The sequence below is a fragment of the Phalacrocorax carbo genome, chromosome 11 (assembly GCF_963921805.1).
Source record: "Phalacrocorax carbo chromosome 11, bPhaCar2.1, whole genome shotgun sequence".
Classification (NCBI taxonomy): Eukaryota; Metazoa; Chordata; class Aves; order Suliformes; family Phalacrocoracidae; genus Phalacrocorax; species Phalacrocorax carbo.
The window spans coordinates 22,203,186-22,222,341 of NC_087523.1; the positions used below are offsets into that span (position 1 = coordinate 22,203,186).

Sequence of the window (19,156 nt, forward strand, 5' to 3'; positions counted from 1 at the left end):
ATTTTTCCCTGATTCAAGACAGGCAAAACCCAGCTCAGGCTGGTCTGAGGGGCAGTGCCTGGCCTTTCCTCTGGTGCTAGCTGCCCTAGCAATTTCAGAGTTCATGTTCTGGAAAAAAAAACAACAAAACAATAAAATACCAGATTTCATAATTACAGAATACAGGCTCTTTACGGAGGGACAGGCAAGGACGCTTGGCCCCTCTCCCACTCGACACTCCCCTGTCGTGCAAGCAAGGGTGGGCACGTTCGTCACTGCGCTGCAGATAAGCACGTTTCCAGTACCAAGCGCTCTTGAATCCTTCTCACCAGCTTTGCTTTGGTTTCTTGTCCTCCTCTGCCACGCCACAGCTGGATAAAAGCAAGTTCATCCCAAGCTCCTGAATGCCGTCGGGCCATCGCGGCTGAAAGCCACCCCCCCGACCCGAGGAGAGGCGTGCCAGGAGCCGGGATTCCTGCAGCTCTCCTCTCGGCGAGGTGCCGCTGCCCTTGCCTGACGCCCGACGCGGCGCCGCTGAGATGCCGCATGCCTAAATCACGGTGCTCTACCAGAACCCCGACATGGCTGCCGAGGGAGGAATGCTTCGACGCCTGATTCCAGGCCCTGCCCTTTAACTCTGGTTCAGCGCACACGTGTTTGCCATGATCTCAAAGCACATTTAAAAAGTTACATTAAAACAAAAAACCAAACAAAACCCCCATTCTTCCTCCTCCCCACAGGTTTTGCAATTCATGACTCACCAAATGCACTGTCATAGCATAGAAACTGTCAGCATAGTGCTGTACGGGCTCAAGTCTCTAAGGCTGTAAGCTTCACGGGACACTCAGACTTGCAAGATTACAATACAAAAAAAATACATAACGTTTCAGAACCATATTATTTTAGGGCATAAACTTAAGACAGTTTTAAATAACAAGTCAAAGTAGCGGAAAATACTTAAAAACGAGACACTTGTGGACTCACACAAACAGAAGTGCGGTATCCGAAGTACCAGACATACCAAAACCCCTCCAAATTATTTCCTGTTTTTCCCACCCAGAAACTCTGTTGCCGCCTCCCCGACCACTGCTAAGTCCAACCAAACTTTGGGATTTGAATTTATTTTGAGATCTCGGGGGAAGGAACGCCTTGCACAGGAGTGTCGGTGACAACCAAATAGAAATAAGCCAAGCCCGTGAGGGCAAACTGCTAGCTGGGGCTTCGTGTTCTCTACTGTGGCAGATTATTCAGGAAAACTCTTTGTAAAAAAAAGTTAGTCAAAAGTAATTAAAGAGAAATTCATGCTTTTACTACAAGTCTTCCGTTCATTTCCCACTTGAAGGTGTAACACATGATAGAGCTATTTTTGCAATGGATATAAAAAAAATAAAAAGCCAGGTTTTGAGGTCTTTGCGCACACTGTGTAAACAGAGGCGACAGCTTCTCGAAGCCGTCAGGCCAAAGCAGGATCCTGCGACCCACCAGGACAAGCAGCTCCTCCTCACACACTGCCCGGCCGGCCCCAGAGACATCGGAAGACATTTTTGTAGCTATAAAGAAATTTATTTGGGGATGAGACTTTTCACTACCAGACGCCAGACTCTAAGCTGGCTCTCAGGGTCTAAATCACACTTTTCTTTGGACAATAAATTTCAAGTCGCACTTACTGTCCTATTTTTCAAAAAGGAATGACGATGACCAAAAAAAAAATAAACAAAAAACTATTACGAAATGCGTTAGTTTCAGCTGAAGCCATCTTCCATCAGAAACCATAGGATCTGATACAACAAAGTTCTCCCTAGGGATGTTTATGAGTAGAGTAGCTCAGTGCTTTGTATACTAGTACTGCTGTATTGTCTCGTATCAAAAGGAAAAAAAAAAAAAGTTTAACTGCATGTGCAGCCTCAGCTCTCGAACCACTGCCACACGCAGGCGTCACTGCTCGCCCAGAGTCAGCCTCTCTTCCCTTGGGGAAAAAGAAAAATAAGAAAAAAAACCCAACCCCCCAAAACAAGACATCACCAATGCCACGCTGGTTCAAAAGGAGTAAGTTCCTCCTGAGGGCTGACGGCGGGCCTGGGTTACTCCTTGGCATCCTGCTCCTCTCCCTCCTGGGCACCATCTTCACTCGCCTCCTTCTCCTCTTTGCTACGCTTGTTCTTTTTGTGCTTGTGACGCCGATGGCTCTCCCCCTCCTCGCTCTCGTGTTGCTTGCTGCGGTGGGGAAGGAAGGGGAGAAGAAAGTTACAGCAGAGCCTGGATCAGCGCAGCTCTGCCACGGGAGAGACCCACGCGCAGGGACGGAGCGCTTTGATCTAGAATAAACAGGAGGCAGATCGCAAGCGCTGAAGGCATCACAGTGCCGCCGAAAGGCTTCATCGTGTTTATTTGGGACGATCTGATATCGCACGTGGCTGAACCCAGGGCAGGTTATGCAAACGGCCGGAGCCGGTGGCTTTGCACCACACGCTGCATCAGCACGCGGTCTAGGCAGGCAGCAACGCCACGCCAGACAGGCTGCTCTCAGGATCGCTTCTGGGTAGCTTTTATAGGCAACATCTCTGTGTCCTTCCTACTCCTCAGGGAGCTCTAACGATTTTGACACATCTCAAGCTCCAAACGTAAAGCACCGAGACAGCTGAGAGAAAGAAGATTCCTGAATCTGAGAGGTGTTTGAAACTTCCACTCCTCTGGGGAAATCCCCGGACTAGAGGCAGGGAAGGGATCACTGCAGCTAGAGAAACGTGGGTTTCCTAATGGTAGGCAGATCCTGTTTCTACTTCTGCTTACTCATAAGTGACCTGGCACTCCACTAGCTTTGTACTTCAAAATACTCCTCTATCTCCTCACCCAGAACTGTTTCCCAGACGCAGCTGGAGAGCTGCGGACGTTTACGCAGGATTTCTGCGATGTGGGAGAAACCCCAGCCAGAAGTAACTCTGACTAGGCTGTGCACGCCCCCGAGCCCTGCGCCACTGACCACAGCCAGCTGCGCCGCGTACGCGCCGCGTGCCTGGCAACCCCCGCACCCCGAGACCAGCCTCCCTCTCCCGTCGGGGAGAGCGGAAAGGTGGGAGCGCTGGTTTTGCCCGCTCTGGTTCTTGGCCCCTCCTGGGAGGAGGTTTTCTGCTGCTCCTCAAACATGCAATTATCACTCCTCAAAGGATGAAACCCAAGTGAGGTCTCTAGAGCTGACCGTGGTGTGAAGGCAGCAGAATTAAAACGGAGCACAGGAAAAAGCAGATTAAATTTATCGCAGGAAGACGTACGGTCACACAGTACAGACACCCAGCTCTGAGTGGGGGCAGAGTCAGGTGTCCTACCACAGCTGGGATACCAGTTTAGCAGCAGAGACACCTAACTGGCCAAACCGCTAAAGCCCTCGCTGAAAAGCTCTTGGCTTTGAGTAATTTTGACTTGTTTAATAAACAGTTTCATGGTCATTAAAACCGAGAGGGGGTCAAGGGGGTAGGAGGGCTGCAGCCTCTCCTCAACACACCTTCAGCCACCTTGTGGACAGCAGTGCCTCAGTGGTTCAACAACGTGACTGTACTTTAATATTTAAACACACGCCAGTGATTTCCTTCAGACTGGGTAATTTGCAATAAACTGCAAACTACAAGGAAACCCTTTCATCTTCCTGCAAACGCCTTAAACAGGCTCAAATCTCAAAGTGCCTCAAGCAGGGACTCTGGCACCCACTCGAAGTGGCCTTAAACAAAAAGTATTCCTCCATTTGCTTTGGCTAACAAACACCTCCCACCCTACCGCCCTGAGAAGACAGAGAGCATCGGTGCGCGGTTTAAGGAGCAGAGGAGAAGTCACCTCTTCCCCACCTCGTGCAGTAGCCCAGTTCCGTAAATCGAGCTCTAGAGCAGATTCCGACACTGCTCTGGTGAATTCCGTCCTGTTCACGCGGACGGGTATCTAACACTAGATTTCAATTCTGAGTAGAGGAAGCTGAGAAATAACCCTTAAAGCTATTGGCTTGTTAGGCTGGTACCAGTCCAGCTTCCGTTTGTCTTTTATTAAATTTCGATTATGGTCCTTGGCCTTTCTTCCCATCACTTTGTTCCCAGCCCTTCAGCAATCAGTCCTCTGCAAACTTACTTATCTCCTTAAGGATGAGAACAGCCTTGTGCCTCCAGTCACTATGCAGGAGTTTTTCTGATACCAATTTCAAAATAAGAGTAGTTACCTACAGACCTGACATGAATTTCATCTAAAAGAAGGAAGTTGAAGCACCAAAAAACAAAGCAAGTCTGCTCAGGTCATTACCAGGACAGACCTGACACAGCAGCTGAGCATTGCCTCAGACCTGGTGCTTTCCTAGAGAAAACCTTTCACAGGAAGATCATCTGTAGCAAATACATTTTCTCCAGAAAAGCTGGGATTTTAGGACATCCTGCTCTTCAAAAGCGTTTCGCCTTTGCCTAGATCACCATCAACCTATCAGAAGGTCTGGGCACAGAGCTCTGGTCACACAGTGCTCAACCTCCTGCTCCAAGAGGAAATTTCAGATGACAGGCTGAAGAAAGCTCTTCTGCACAAGAACAGGTAACACCGAAAGCTGACGCTTCTGTTACGGTTTTGCATTTCACTTTGCGGGTACTTTCTTATCAGTGGGAGCCATGCTGTTCCGATGTGATGTTTAGCAGAGGTTAACCTCTCCTTTGTCCGTCAGTGCTGCCGATTTGTTGGCAGCGATTGGACATCCCGTCAGCTGCCTTACCGAGCACTTATAAACACCAAGGACTCCTCTCCCTGTTACACAGTGCTGCCTCCTGCCCAGGTACCCGCCCGGGAGCGCTTTCTCTGCCTGGGTGTCACATCTCAGGACATCAGCAGGTCACGGGAAGCCAGCACGACCCAGGGTGACAGTTCACCCCGAGAACACCCACCTTCTTGTCTGCAGCTAAGGTGTGTTCCCACCTACAGCCCTGTTCAACTCCAGACAGCTCTTACCGTCTCGAAGACTTATGCTTGCTGCTCTCCTCTTTGTCTCTGTGCCTGCGCTCTCGGTGACGATCCTCTCGCTCCCTGCTGCGATCTCGACTCCGGCGGTAGTCGCGCTCAAAGTCATAGCTGCGCTCCCGGCTGTAGTAGCGGTATCGTTCATCATCGCTTAGGAAGAGAAAGGAGAAGTGAGGCAGAGGAACACACCACTCGTGGACCGGAAAGTCAGGAGCCGCGTTTACAGGACTGTAGAACCCCATTCTCACCAAGAAAATCTGTCTCCCCTCACTCTATCAACAGGCTGAGGTACTCACGATGCTGCTGAAAAAACCTGTAACAATGAGCTGCTGCTTATGGAACCCAAGCTGCAACCCAATCCCAGATTCTAACCATAGTGAAATAACTTTCTCCATTTGCCTAGGGCATAGCTCAGAAGCCCAAACAGCTGAATATCACAGCTTTCTGCCGGCCTCTCAAGGCAAAGGGTTTACAGAATTTGTTCCCTGGGTTTGCAGCAGGCGTGTGGCCAACATCTCGGGGCTTTTGCCCTCACAATCCTTCTGGGATCCTTTGAAGACACCCAGCTACCTTGTTCAAAAACAACAGAAACATGCTCCTCTTATCATTCTGCCTCCCCTGGTGCTGGATTTTACCTCACAACACTATTGTCCCAGACAACCTGTAATTCTTTTGACTATGGGACTATTTTCTTTCCCACGAGTTCATAAACTCAAACTGTGAGTACAGCTGACGAGGTCCTTCTGCCTACACCTACCGATCTGCTCCAGGCACCTTGTCCAATCCACACACAGGAGCGGCCATGATGTACCCCAAATTCAGATACACCCCACACCCCCCTTCCCTTTACATCTCATAGTGCCTGTTCAACTTCCGAAAGCCAAAATCTAAAGGTTTGACAAGTCCCACTGTGGGAAACAATAACCAGACTCTGAGAGAAAGGAGTCTGAAACATCGTCCTAACACTCACGGAAACAAGCTAGACAAATTAATGTCCCATATCAATCATCTGGGAGCGCTCCAAAGGACTCCGCTGAGCGTGGCTATTTGCCCTGCTTTGGCAAGCACGATCTTAGAGGTCAGCATGCTCGAAAGCACCCAGAAATGTGCTCAGCAGTGCTGGTCACAGGACCGGGCTGCAGCAGGAACCTGCTCAGGAAGCGTGGGAGTCTGAGCTCTTCAAACTGTAGCAAGTTTGTCTTCTGTTCTATTCCTCCCCCTTCCACCCACAGTGCCCACAAGCTTGTAAGGGGAAAAAAAAAGAGGGCTAGGAAAGCGCTGACTTGTTTGCTCCCCCCCACCCCGCCGCACCGGGAAGTTCCCCGGCAGGCAGCACCCCTCTGGCAGGAATGCGCATTCTGATCATGTTTTGAACGACTATTGGTATTTCTGAGCCTGAAGCCTGCAAAACACTGACGCTGCCTGTGACAGCACAAAAAAGTGATGGGTTTAGAAAGAGTCTTTGCAGCCTAGCCTTCACTTTAGCTCCCTGGATCAACGCTGGGAGGCTGGAAGCCTCCTTTCCCAAGTGCTCCCAGCACTGCTGTCGCCTGAGATCCCACCGGTTCCCGCCAAGGTGGCTGTCTCCAGCACTGCTTGCAGAAACGCCTGGTTAAGGATTTGCATCTCAGGGCGAGTGGCACTCCTTGCCCTGAAAGCCTCTACAGGAGAGCTGAGCAAAGCACGGGTGGTTTTTCCTTTGATCTGACAGTTGTATTTAGAAGACAAGAAGCAGCAGCTTCTACGACCAATGTTTCACACCGAGCTGTGAAATACCTAGTAAACAGAGAGGGGCTATTGCATTTACTGGCCTCACATTACAGGTGGGAGAGCAAGCGTAACTGGTTCTGCTGGATTTAAACAAAAAAAAAAAAACCAGACACAGGAAATCAGCCAGTGACGTCGGCTCCTAGTTTGTCCTCCAGTTATTGATCCAAACTCTCTCTTCCCCAGGCATTTCAGAAAATTAAACTGATATAATCTATGATCCCATCCCTTGACCAAACACCTTCTTGCGCTCCACGGCGAGGCCAGAGCTCCCTCCTGGGCAGCCGTGAGCAGAAGCTGCCGAAAAACAGCACTCACTTGTTGTATTCGCTAGTGGTCGGCGTGCGGTCTCTGTCGCGCTCCCGCTCGCGCTCCCGCTCGCGCTCCCGCTCCCTCTCGCGCCTCGAGCCCGAGTACTCCCAATGGCTGCTGCTGGAGCTGCTTGTGCCTTTGTCCACCGTCGTCACCCAGGGCGTGTGGGATGTGGAGATGGGTGGGTAGCTGATGAAACCTGAATCTGCAGCGAGAGAGCAGAATCCTTGCTCATCTGAAGCATCAACAGCACCCTCTCTGTCCGTCCTGTTCCAAAGACACCCTCTGGAGGTGCAGCTGAATCCAGAGACAACAACAGCCCAGCTTCCTCCTCTCCCTTCTTTTAAAAGCTTGCTAAGAAGGTGTGAACACCTCTTCCCCGAGGAAGACACAAGACAAGACTCTTGCAGATTCTTGCAGAACCTCCCCAGCCCCTTTCACAGCACTTTACTGCAAGGGCTATGTGCTCCCCCAGCTCCTGCTCCCTACAGGCCCCGCTATAGGGCATGCTATAAGGTCTGCACTGAGGATTCAGTCCATCCCTCCCAGACATCCTGGCTTAGAGAGTTGGGGCACCCCCAGTGCTGAGGCACCCCTCTCCCACCACTGAGCCAGCTGAGTTGAGCTAGGCCCAGGCCCTTGGCCATCCTGGCAAGGTCTCACTTGTCACTGGGTCCCTTCTTGCCTAAGGCTGGAGCCTGGGGGCACCAGCTGCTAACAAAGGATGCCACCTGATGAGCCCAGAGCCACCAGCGCATCCCCAGCCCAATGCTGGTCTGCCGGGGCCTGCTGAGCTGGACCAGCGGGGTCACATCCCAGAGCAGTACCAGCTGCTCAAAAGCTGCACACAGGATAGCACTGGGGGCTCCTGTTACACCTCAGGAAGGCCTCACACTGCCCACTCCTCCAACCACCTCCTGCAGAGGAGGCAGCGTGGTGCTGCCTGCGATCCTGCCCATTCAGCAGAGCGAGGAGGCGCTGCCGCTCCAAGCGCCGGTCGCTCAGGAAACGGGAGCGAACAGGGCATGGCTGGCAGGGCTGCACCAGGGAAGGAAACCTGCTGGAATTCTGGCACGGCCTCTTCCATTACAAAACAAAAGGAGACAGATGCCTGCACGTGCCTGTAGGCGAGGGAGACGCTAAAGTGGTTACCTTGTCCCTGGGCAGGGGTAGGGGGTTGGAAGGAAGAGTGCGAGTGAGCGTGCATGCAAACAGGCACAAGAACACGTTGCTGAGGCACATGGGGAAGCTGCGCTGTCGCTGGGTATCTGCAGTGACAACAGCGATCAGGCTTAGCGCTCATCTACAAAATTGCATTCACTGTTGCCGCAAAACATCCAGTTTTCCAAAGACCTCACAGTGTGGTCAAACTCAGGGCGTGTTTCGAGTGATTGGGATAGTCTGGGGCACAAGTGAGACCCTAAAGTTAAAGCAACCATGATGTCCATCAGCTTAAGAAAGGCTTAAACTTTCCAGATAGCAAAGAAGAGAGATATAAGCAGTTTGACTGTTCGTTATCTTCAGTGCTCACCTGCAGAGTTGTAGCCAAACGGAGGAGGCTGCCGATTATTGTAGCTGGCTGGCTGGCTTTGGAGAGAGAAAAGGATGCACGTTACTAACACCAGTGACCCCCTGCAGCAGCTAAGTCTGTGCTGCAAGTTTACCCGCTTTTTTTCCCTGAAGGTCTGTGGAATATCCTCATGGGAAACCCGTGGGTTCAGTGAATCTGTTTCATTTTCCACTGCAAACTGTCAGAAACGCGTACAGGTGCTGCTGCTTTGCCACTGCTGGAATTGCTTGCCCTGCTTTACCCCTCCCTTCTGTAAATCAGGCGGGCCTCCGGGGAAATAACCGGCACTTACAAAGTACCTGGAAAATCTTTATAGAACTACAAACGCCTGGAGAATCACCACATGCTATCAACTACCCCGCACTAGCCCTAAGCACATGCCCAGATTTTACTGCCTCCTCCTGGTGCCTTGAACACGCCAAATCAAGGTTAAGTGCCCCAAGGATTCCCTATGGACTCTGCTCCCACCCCCCACCCCAGACCACAGCCAGACGAAGAATTACTAGGACACATTTTAGACCAATCCTCCACTGTCCCCCGCTACGGAGGAGCTGTACCGACGGCTCAGCCCGGGTGCGGCCTTACCCATCCAAGGTTGGAATGAGGAGAGCTGGTGGAGGTGCCAGAGGAGGCGGGAACAACCCTAGACACAGAAGCATAAGTCACCACAAAGATCTCACAGCTCGCCACGAGGGAACAAGACCTCATTCCCCCTTACAGTTAAAAGCAGTTAGAGCATCTTTTTGCTCTAAAAAAGGCCCTTTTGAAATGGAACAATTTTCCTTTGGGGTTGTACCTCCTACCAAAATTAAAACCCTACAGCTGTGTTAGCTCTGCAGGGGTATGGAAAGAAAAACAACGGAAGAGCTACCTTCTGTTTTGCCTTATTCATCTTAAAGGTAAAATTTATTAAGGAGTAAACACTAACCCTCACAGGCCTGTGGAAGACAGAAAAGTCTGGTTCTTGGGATGCAGACATGTGGCAACTACCTCAAAGGTTTTATTGCTCCGTTGATCAAAATGATTAACTGTCTCTTACAAAGCACGTAACGTAACGTAGAAGTCACCTGCTTTGGTTTGATTTTAAAGACAGCCAGTTTTCTGAGCACATACACGTTTAAAAATCATGAGAAGACACAGCACCAACAATGCAGAGAGTTGTCTGAAAGGTCTGAGACTTTAAAAATGGGCCCAATGTCCAACACATGAAGAGTTATTACACAAAATCACAAAGCAGCGTCTTCAAGAAAGGAGGATTAAGCAGAAGGTTGTGAAGGCCACTTCCAGAAGCGACATAAGCCTCGGAAGCCAAAGTCCTCAACCTTGACCAATGTGAAAGTGAGGAGGACGTGCTGACTGCTCTTAATGGACCTTCTTAAACTTGTAGCCATAACCGTAAGCAACCATTATTTCTACAGGCAGTTACCAATGCCAACAAGAACAGACTAAGCGCCCATTGGCTTGGCTTTGCATAAAAACTCCTCTGTTTACTATTAAATTAAAAAGAAAAGGAGCAAACTGTACTGATACGAAGGACAGCAATCATCTGACTAACTGCGGTCGTTCATGCTGAAGCCAGTGGCTCCAGGTTCCTTTTCAAGGCAGCAGTGAGCCAGCCCAGTCAATGGGACCGTGGGACAAACGGGTCAGGAGAGCCCCTCCCTAGGAGCGCCTCACTGCAAAAAGAGGGAGCCTGAAGTCTCCAGCTGAGCAGATGGAGATCGATGCTGCAAACAAGTTGGGGGACACGTCTCACTCTTGGATGCTTTTTTCCCCCTCCTTTTCCTAACACCTTCCAATAAAATGCAGTGCCTGGAGCGTTTCAATCACACTTGCTCACCAAGCGCAAGTACTTCAAAGTACCACTGTTACAAGCACCCAACTCTACTGGTGGTGGATCATCATCACCATCGCCATTAGCAGGTATTCTCCCTCATCTCCCTCTCCAACCCAGTTACCCAAAGTGGAAGATCATTGCAACAGCCTGGTCATATCATCCACCTTGCTCCTCCCTAACAGCTGCAATCTAAATGCACTTGACTAGCAACTGCACCCTGCAACGTCTACCATCAAGACCAGTTTGCATCCAGCTTCACTACACTATAGTTCTTCTAAACCCAAGCTTACTATGAGAACAGGTTCCTTCTGGTACAACCGTGAAAACCAGCTCTGCAATATTATTGTACATCGGGAGGAGTATGAAAACTGACATTTTAACAAACACAGGAATTTTCTCAGTCTGAGGGACGGCCCAGCTAGCGTAGGTTTTCTGTATTTCCATCTGGGAAGCCCAGGGCAGAGTAGGAATACAAAAGCACGGACACCAAAGCTGCGAATCGAGTCCAACGTGTCTGACATACAGTGAGGACAAGTACATCAAGTCCAAAGTGCTTTAGGTGCAGACCTTTTGCAAGTACATGAATGAAATCCGAGGCAGCGGCCCGACCACGTATACAGGCGGCCACCGTCCGCCTTGCATTTTCAGGTGTACGGCATCAGGTCAGAACTATTGCTCCAAATGCTCTGCTGTACCAAAGAGCTGAATTTGTTTTCCCTGGACCAGCCAAAATTTCCAGAGGAAGAAAAAAAAAATTACAGCTAGAGGAAACTCAGTTTTACAGTAGCTCTGAATTAGTGGGGTTCTTCACTTACGCACAAGACTGGCTGTTACATTTCTGTACTGGTATTCATCACCCCTACTGCGCACCAGGGAGCAAAGGCTTCTGATGGAAAAGGCATTTGTTCTGCTCAGTCTCACGCTCCAAATTCCTACACAAAGCTCCAATTTATCACTCAGACTTTTGCTGTGCCGATGCCGTAACAAGAACTAAACCATTTAAAACCTAACTAAGTGGCTTTTGCCGTCTGAAGCTCTCCATGGCACTTTCCAGATTGGTCTTCAGAGACCAAACAACATAGTATTAAGAAGCCCCACGGATTATTATTTAGACCCAGAATATGAGATAAGTTCAACGCTGCGTTGGAGTTCGTTAGCCTTAAATTACCCATACACTGAAATGGGCCTTGGTGTCACCCTCTCTCGTGTTACTCGATCCAAACGTTCGGGGACGGGGCTATCTGTGAGCTCAGTCCCCGCTGTCAGTTAGAGCAAGGTAACACCTACCTGGGATGGGACCGGGTGGTGGCAGACCTGTGGAAACAAGCAAGCACAACAAGTCAGGGCAAAAGGTAGAGCGTGTTTTCTCTGTACCTGAAGCTAAACCTAAAAGCGTTATTTTGAATAACTGTCACATATTTGAGCAAACAGACCAGCAAATATTGGTGCTATTAAGCAGCAACTAGCCTACAAACTGCAGCATTTTCCCAAATGATGACCTCTTTACCTGTAGATCATAATTTTAAATGTTGCTGCTCTCTTACACTGGAGAATTCCTTTTTTCCAAGTTTCGACACAAAACCAACTGATTTGGTCTTCAGAACAGCTGAAGGAGCTGAGAGGAGAACCTGCTGCAGAGACCAGCGAGTCCTCCTGCTTGTTTGTTGTTGGTGGTTTTTGTTTGTTTGTTTGGTTTTTTTAAAAAAAAAACACCTTTGTTTTAAGGAGGTCAATCATAACTGCATACTGACATCACTCTGGTCAACAGCCAACAGAATGAGTGAATGATTTATCTTGATTTTGCCAGTCATTTTAGGGAAAGGCAGTAGGAAAAGCTACCGTGGTCTGCCAGCGAGTACTGCAGTAGCAATCCTCCTCAGGTTAAAAGTCTTAATCCTATTTTTTATTCTGTATCTTCTGTCTGTGGAGCCAGTGCAGAATAGAGGAGTTACTGCACGATGTGCTCCTGGTGGCTGCGCAGAAGCCTGGCCGCTGCCTGCGGGACCCGGGAAAGCCCTGACCGCGGCCTTCACTTCAGCCTCGATGCACTGTTTAAGCCAGAAGCAACCGGGGCGCAGACACGACTCAGGCTGGATCAGAAGATGCGCAGGCTTAGTAGGAGGTGAGGGCAGAAATGTGTGTCTTAGGCCATGGCCGGTGTGTCTGTAAACTTGCGCTGAAAAGGGTCAACAGAAAAAGGGCCCTGCACCCCCTGGAAAGCGGCGCAGGTGTACGCTTATTTGGCTTTTTTTGGTCACAAAATTCTTTGTTCTTTCCACCAGTATTGCCCTATTTTGCCTGGTGCCCAGACAGAGCGCTACCAGCCTCTGCGTTGCAGATGCATTAACAAACTTTGTAGAAACTGAGTTATTACGTGCACAGAGGACGCAGCGGAACTGTTCTGTACCATGGTGGTCAGGGCAACAAAGCAGAAGAAACCCAGAAATTCTCCTTCTGCTATCTCAGTAGGTTTCCGGACTCTGTAACTACAGAGGCGAAGGGCATCCCTGCAGACACAGGACGTATCTTGCAGCGTCTTCTCAAGCGCCAAGTGCTCTCAGCACAATACAAACCCACCTGGTTATTGAGAAGAGCACACAAACTGGCCAAGGCTGAGGATGGACCACATCCAACTGGCTAGAAACCCACAGTAGAGACCTCATTTATATTATTTATATTTTGCTTTTAAAATGCAGCACTGCTCTAATGTCTGCTCTGGGCGCTTAGACTCTTCAAGGAGCAGTAAGAATCATCCTGCAGTGGCAGCTGGTACAACAAAATGCACAGAAACAAACAAAGATACAAATCTTGGTATTTCAAGGCATAAACCAAACAAGAACTGACCTGGATTAGGAGGAAAGTTGGAATCAGTCATGGCCAGACAGGATCCTGAACTAAACCGCCTGCTGATCTGACTCAGGGCAGCAATTCTCATGTCCTTAGCTTCCTCCACAGAGAAGCAGGAACCCATTTCTTCACATTTATCAATAAAGCAAATTGACCAGTAGCACCCAAAGGCACTCTCACGGAAACAAAAGCAAGAGTTTTTTTCCGAGGAACAGCTGCCATTTTTTAAGCATTGAAGGGCACATATTAAAACATGCTGATGGAGAGACTGACCAAAGGTTGCCCAGGCCTAAGGACCCGCTACCTGATTGCTCGACTGTCCCACAGCATTTAACAATTACATCTTTGATTTGCTCCAAGCCCGGCACGTCCTACCTTGCAGCCTCAGACGGCCACACATTGCTGGGTGAATACGTACCTGGAGGATGCAGGGGAGGTGGAACAGAAGTAACTGGTGGAGGAGGGTGGAGGAAGTGTGGTGGAGGTGGCCCAGCGAGCGGGGGAGGCGGTGGGCCTGCTGGTGGTGCAAATGGCTGCTGCTGAGGTGGCTGTTGGGGCTGTGACGGCTGCTGGGGCTGCTGGGGGGGTTGTGGCTTACTTCCGTGGTCTCCAAGGACCTTAGAGGGCAGATGAATGAGAAAAGAGCATTTTAATCTCTTTGCTCCTGCAGCGAGGACCTCACTGAGCTGGCATAAAGGGAGCACTGCACCAAAACAGGCAGCATTTTGTATATTATTAGAATGTATTTTGTATATTCTTTGTTACTATTTTTATTCTTTTCCCTTCCTTTTCTGTCCTATCACACTGTCTTTATCCCTACCCATGAATTTCGCTTTCCCCCCCCAGTTCTCTCCGCCATCCCACTGGCGGGGAGCGGAGCGAGCGAACGGCTGCGCGGTGTTCGGCTGCCAGCCAGGCTACACCACAACAGTGATACCTGGGAAGACCAGGCCATGCTATACCCAGGCGATAACATCTTTTGGAGAGGAAGGAAGGTTGATCAGAGCAATCAATACACTTAGCAAGGTATCTTTTCTTACGCAGAACAGCGGTGAGCCCAGATTTTAGCTGTACACCCAACCGTGCGAGACAGTTGACGCTTCAGTGTTACGAACACCTTTTGTTCACAGGAACTGCCACCGATACAGGCTTCAGATTAAAAGCTGCCATATTTGAGGGTGACGCAGTAGCACTTCCCTTTTTTTTTTTTTAAAACCCAATTTTTCTTTCCTGTGGGCAGCAAGAGGCCAAATACTCCTGCAGATCGTGCCTATGTCGCTCAAAGACGACTGGACTGACATCTGTCTCACAAGAGCAGGTCACACACCCACTGCTGCTGAAGGAACGATCAATATGCAGAGATACCAGAATGACCTGGAAATGCATGTATCCATGCTTGTACATGGGAGGAACAACCACCATTTCCCAGAAAATTTTTTCTCTCAGGCAAACTCTTTTGTGGGCCATTGTTGACAAAATTTGGAAAACACCACTAAAAAAATAAACAGACCCCAAAACGATGTGAAAGCAAACCCAGGAATTGCATCTAGACAGGGGAAAGGTTCCGGATTGGGGCGTTTCTGGTGACTTAGGAGTGGTTGGTAGGAGGAAGGTGGTTAAGAGAAGGGTTCTTGGCAGGTAGTCCACAAACCCCACACATCGTGCCTTCCTGCCTAGAAGCCAACCAGAACATTATAGTCATCCACTGGACGTGCAAGATCAGAACTGAGTCCAGTTCTACACGCCAGGCTTTTATTTCTTATATGGGACAAGGTCCAGTAACACAGGCCCACCCTCAGTCTGAAGTGTAGGCTGCATCTAACAACGCTTAGACTAAATGTTCCTTCAAAGTAAAAAGGAACACAAGCCCCAGGTAGAAGCCCTCTGCTGCAGAACTGGAGACTCCAGCCCGACAGCGGAGGGGAAGGGAATACTCCACCTAAAAGCCTCCCAGCTACGCACCCTGAGGAATACCTTGGGAGAGCTGAGGAGAAAAGGAAGTTAGGCCTTAGCATTCAGGTAGGAAGGCTAGTCTCTAAAGGACAATCCCTAGCTCCTAGCAAGATAAAGCTTTTAACACAGAAGATAATTCAACCTGCAGAAGGCAATGATACATGCGCGTCCCCTGACAGGGCTGACACTCTACCTACTGCTTCGCAGACAGAAGCAGTGACGTGGGAGGTCAGGAACGCACAGGCATTTGCTCAGGGTTCACTAGAGGTGCAATAAACATCAGAAATTTGTCAAGATGGCACAAAACCTTTACCTGAATTGGGTTTTCTTCAGAGGCGTGCTTATCACGACGTCTTCCTTCTACTCTCCTAATCGTGCCTGCCTGGCCACCGATCACATCGATTGTCCCACCCAGCTTCCTGGTACAAAGCAGATGCATCTTTTTAGGCTCAAAGGCATTAGAAGGAGCAGTTTTCCCCACTATTAGACAGACCCATCTCATACGATCTTTCCCACCAGGGAAAAATCCCCAGAGGCAGCACTCAGATTGGACAGGAGGTGCACGAGGCGTCCTTTTTCCCTTTGGAGCAATTTCGGCTCTGCTTGCAGGGCTGAGCGAGGCCTCTCTCGACACCTAGAAACGCGATCCAAAGAATTGCCACATACGGGTGTGCTAACACGGGTGGCGCGCTCTGGTTCAGAGCTGAAACCCTTTACTCACTCTCCAGATTTGAATAATCATTCCCAGATCAGGCTCAGTGAAAGTAGAGAATATTTATCGGGAGAAGCCTTTAACATTATCAGCCCAGATTTTTCCTGCTCTCTGTCCAATCTTCCAGGCGTTGCTGATGCCACTAAAGTTATTTACAAATCAGATTCTCAGACGCTTTCTAGCCCACCTCCCTGGGGTCTACCCTGTTTCTAGTACAGTCACAAGTTTTGCTGCTGCCTTCAATGAAATCAAGGCTAGATCCTTGAACAGCAGTATATTCATGTAGCCAAGAAACAGGGCCGTCCATGCACTAGTGGAGATCAGCCACGGAACCTACAATTTTCCATGTTCTTTTATCTCCACATCCAGGCCACACCTGGGGGAAGAACATTTTTGTGAGAGCTCATTGTAACGTCACCACAAGTAAAGGTTTGTGAGAGAGAGAAGCACCCGCAACTGAAGTTTAAGAACCCCTCACCCTATATTCATGCAACAATTGATTTGTGTAAGTGCGGCCTTAGACACGTTTTCCTGCCGTTGGGACAGAAAAATGTCAGCACTCTTCCAAGTTAGACAGCAGAATTTTCTATCTCAGTAGGAAATTTCGGTAAAATCCTGGCTAGTTGGCGAGATAAAGTTTTCTCAGCAAAATCTGCTCACTTTAAGTTAAAAATCCCCAACAAAGCAAACCCCAAAAAACCCCAAACTCAACTCATTGCTAAGCCCACAGTTTTGATGCTGCTGCAGTGTTTGACTCGTTCTGGTCCTGACCAACAGCTCTGCTGCAGGAACAGAGCCTCGTGCGTCAGCACTTCAAACCCAGACTGCAAGTTAAAATGGACTGAAATGCTGGATAGTCGCAATGGCATCAGCTCATTTTGCAATAGTGTCGATTTTTGAAAATCTCCGGAGATACGTGTGGCAGCTGGAGACAAACCTGACTGATTCAATGGCACTGCGAAGGGGGACGGAAGTGCCAAAGCGCTTAAATGCAAACAGTCTGAGTAAAGCCTTAAAGCTTATGCTTGAAGCATACAGCTGGTTCTCTCTCGGACAAAGGGGAAAGTTGGAATGCAAGACTGATTTCTGCAAGACAGGCATGCAAAAGCTGTAATGTGAACAAAGCAATAGAAACCCCCAAAGCCCAGAGCTCTGACTCTTCTTCATAGCTTTGTTTTTCTGAAGTTTTTGATAAAAAAAAAACCCATCAACCTCATAAGGTCAAAGCTGTTTCTCAGCAGAGGCTGCCAATCAAAATGACTCAAGTGTTTCGCTTTGTCCAGCCTTGTGGGTCGTCCCTCTCATTGGAGAAACTACCTCATCAGCACGCATCAAGCAGCGCAGCGTACAGCTTCAGAAACCAATAGCTCCTCTTATCAGCTGCCAAACACGTAATCCACTTCCACTTCAGGAGGCAAAGATAAACATCATGGGAGTAAGAATAAGCCAAGTAAGCACAAGGAGCCAGCAACACGCAAGCCCTCAAAGCTGAGGTATTTGCCTTGGTTTTTCTACTCTCAGAGATGGGTCCCTTCCGCTGGGATCCAGGCTTCCCGCCCTGTGCGTAACTGAGGATATCACCAAGGAGAGGTAAACGGGTAGGTAGGGGCTGCACAACCCCCAGGAGAGCACTGCTGAAGGCAATAGTTAATGAGTGACCAGAGCAGCTTCCTGTAAAATTTAAAACTTCTGTTTCAGGCTTGAGAAGGTTCAGATATGGCCAGGTGGATCCTACCCACCCCCGTGAAGAACACAGTGCGCCCAGGCTTTAGGTCCGCATCGTCTCCTACCTATTTGGAGGAGGCCCAGCCTTCATGCGTCCTCCCACCAGAGCCAAGAAGTCTGTTTTGAATTCTGTTTTGATGATGTTGTTTTCCACTTCTTTTTCAGCATTTCCTGTTCTTCCTTGCTGAACCTATCAAAGGCAATATAAAACAGAGGTTTAATGCCCTTACTTTCACCTGAATGTAGCGTCAGAGATTAACCCTCAGCAAAGGAAAAGGGCTCCCTTGAGGAACAATCACAGGGCTCTCGCAAACAAGCAACCTGTTCTTCAGTCCAGGTGGCAGACGTTTCTGTAAGCTAGCTGGCTATTCCAGCCTCAGCCTGCTGTCCACCGTCTCCCATTAGAGGTCCAAAAGCTTAATAATCTCACATCCTTTTCCATGTAGCTGCATTGACCCTTTGGCTGAAGTTCTGATGAGCAGCTGTTGGCCACCTGATGACTTCTGCACAGGCCAATGGCCAAAGCAGCCTCCAAACACAAAAGGCAGCCACACAACTGCAACAAGCAAAACAGCCACGGATGCCCAGCTCCCTTCTCCACACCCCTCACATCCACAGGAGCTTCCAACCAGACATCCCTACAGCTGGGCAGCCTCAAGGTCAACTGGGAATTCACTCAGCTCTTGCTACTGTAGTGGTTCCAACCTGCCAGGCAGCTGGAACTGTTCGTTCTATAGAGAAAAGATTTTTAGCAGAGAGGTTTAATCTTTAAAGATACATTTTTGTATTTCTCAGCACTGAAAGGAACACAGAACAGTGAGGCGTTAAGGTATCTCCTCTTATGCTCTCACCTCTGTGATTACAAAAACAAGACCCATGTTTATTGTAGTCATATGCAGGAATAACACGTCACCTACCGTGATCTTGTTTTCAGTGCTGATGGGAGGAGCAGGATCCAGCCCAAGCTGAAGCCGTCGCTGCTTTTCACAATAAGCTTTCCATGTTTCTTCATTGAATCCATAATTAAAGTAATCAGAAAGGTCAGCACCTGACAAAGGGAGTAGAAGTTAACATAGGGATTCTAGCAGACTTGCATTCTCAAATTGTCCTTTAATTGCTTAAATGAAGAGTTAAGAAAACAAAAGTCTTCTAGAGAGCGCAGCTTACTCTCCATTGCCTTCTGTCAGGCTGGTTTCTTGCAACTGTCCAATTGAGTTGAGTGCTGGGGAGTGCACAGGAACGACGGTTCCAGCTACCGCCACAAAAACGGGAGGGTGCCACAGGACCGTCTTCTTGGCAAAGCCGAGCCAAGCTGTTCCGCTCCTGACCATCACTGCCTTTGCTCTTTTGAGAGGAGATTCTGGGACTCACCCGTTCCGTGAAACAGGGCTGAAGCAGAAGTTTTTTACTGATGGGTCTCAGACTACACAAGTACTTGCAGTTCAGCCATGATCCTAACTATAGCCTTCCCAGATTGGTA

The 19,156-nt window shown here is 49.1% G+C and overlaps 1 protein-coding gene across 1 annotated transcript in view; it reads right to left on the minus strand.

Annotated features, from left to right (window-relative positions):
- Positions 1-1,266: 1,266 nt before the first annotated feature.
- The window catches only part of LOC104047815 (pre-mRNA 3'-end-processing factor FIP1), a 28,019-nt gene continuing 10,129 nt past the window's right edge, over positions 1,267-19,156 (minus strand). Inside the window, exons 7-16 of the mRNA XM_064463428.1 lie at positions 18,594-18,724; positions 17,742-17,866; positions 15,553-15,658; positions 13,705-13,903; positions 11,727-11,753; positions 9,188-9,245; positions 8,564-8,619; positions 7,039-7,237; positions 4,945-5,103; positions 1,267-2,193 (exon numbers count right to left, since the gene is read on the minus strand). Of these exons, the coding sequence (XP_064319498.1) occupies positions 2,061-2,193; positions 4,945-5,103; positions 7,039-7,237; positions 8,564-8,619; positions 9,188-9,245; positions 11,727-11,753; positions 13,705-13,903; positions 15,553-15,658; positions 17,742-17,866; positions 18,594-18,724 (1,193 nt within the window). The 3' untranslated portion in view covers positions 1,267-2,060. The remainder of the gene's footprint in view (positions 2,194-4,944; positions 5,104-7,038; positions 7,238-8,563; positions 8,620-9,187; positions 9,246-11,726; positions 11,754-13,704; positions 13,904-15,552; positions 15,659-17,741; positions 17,867-18,593; positions 18,725-19,156) is intronic.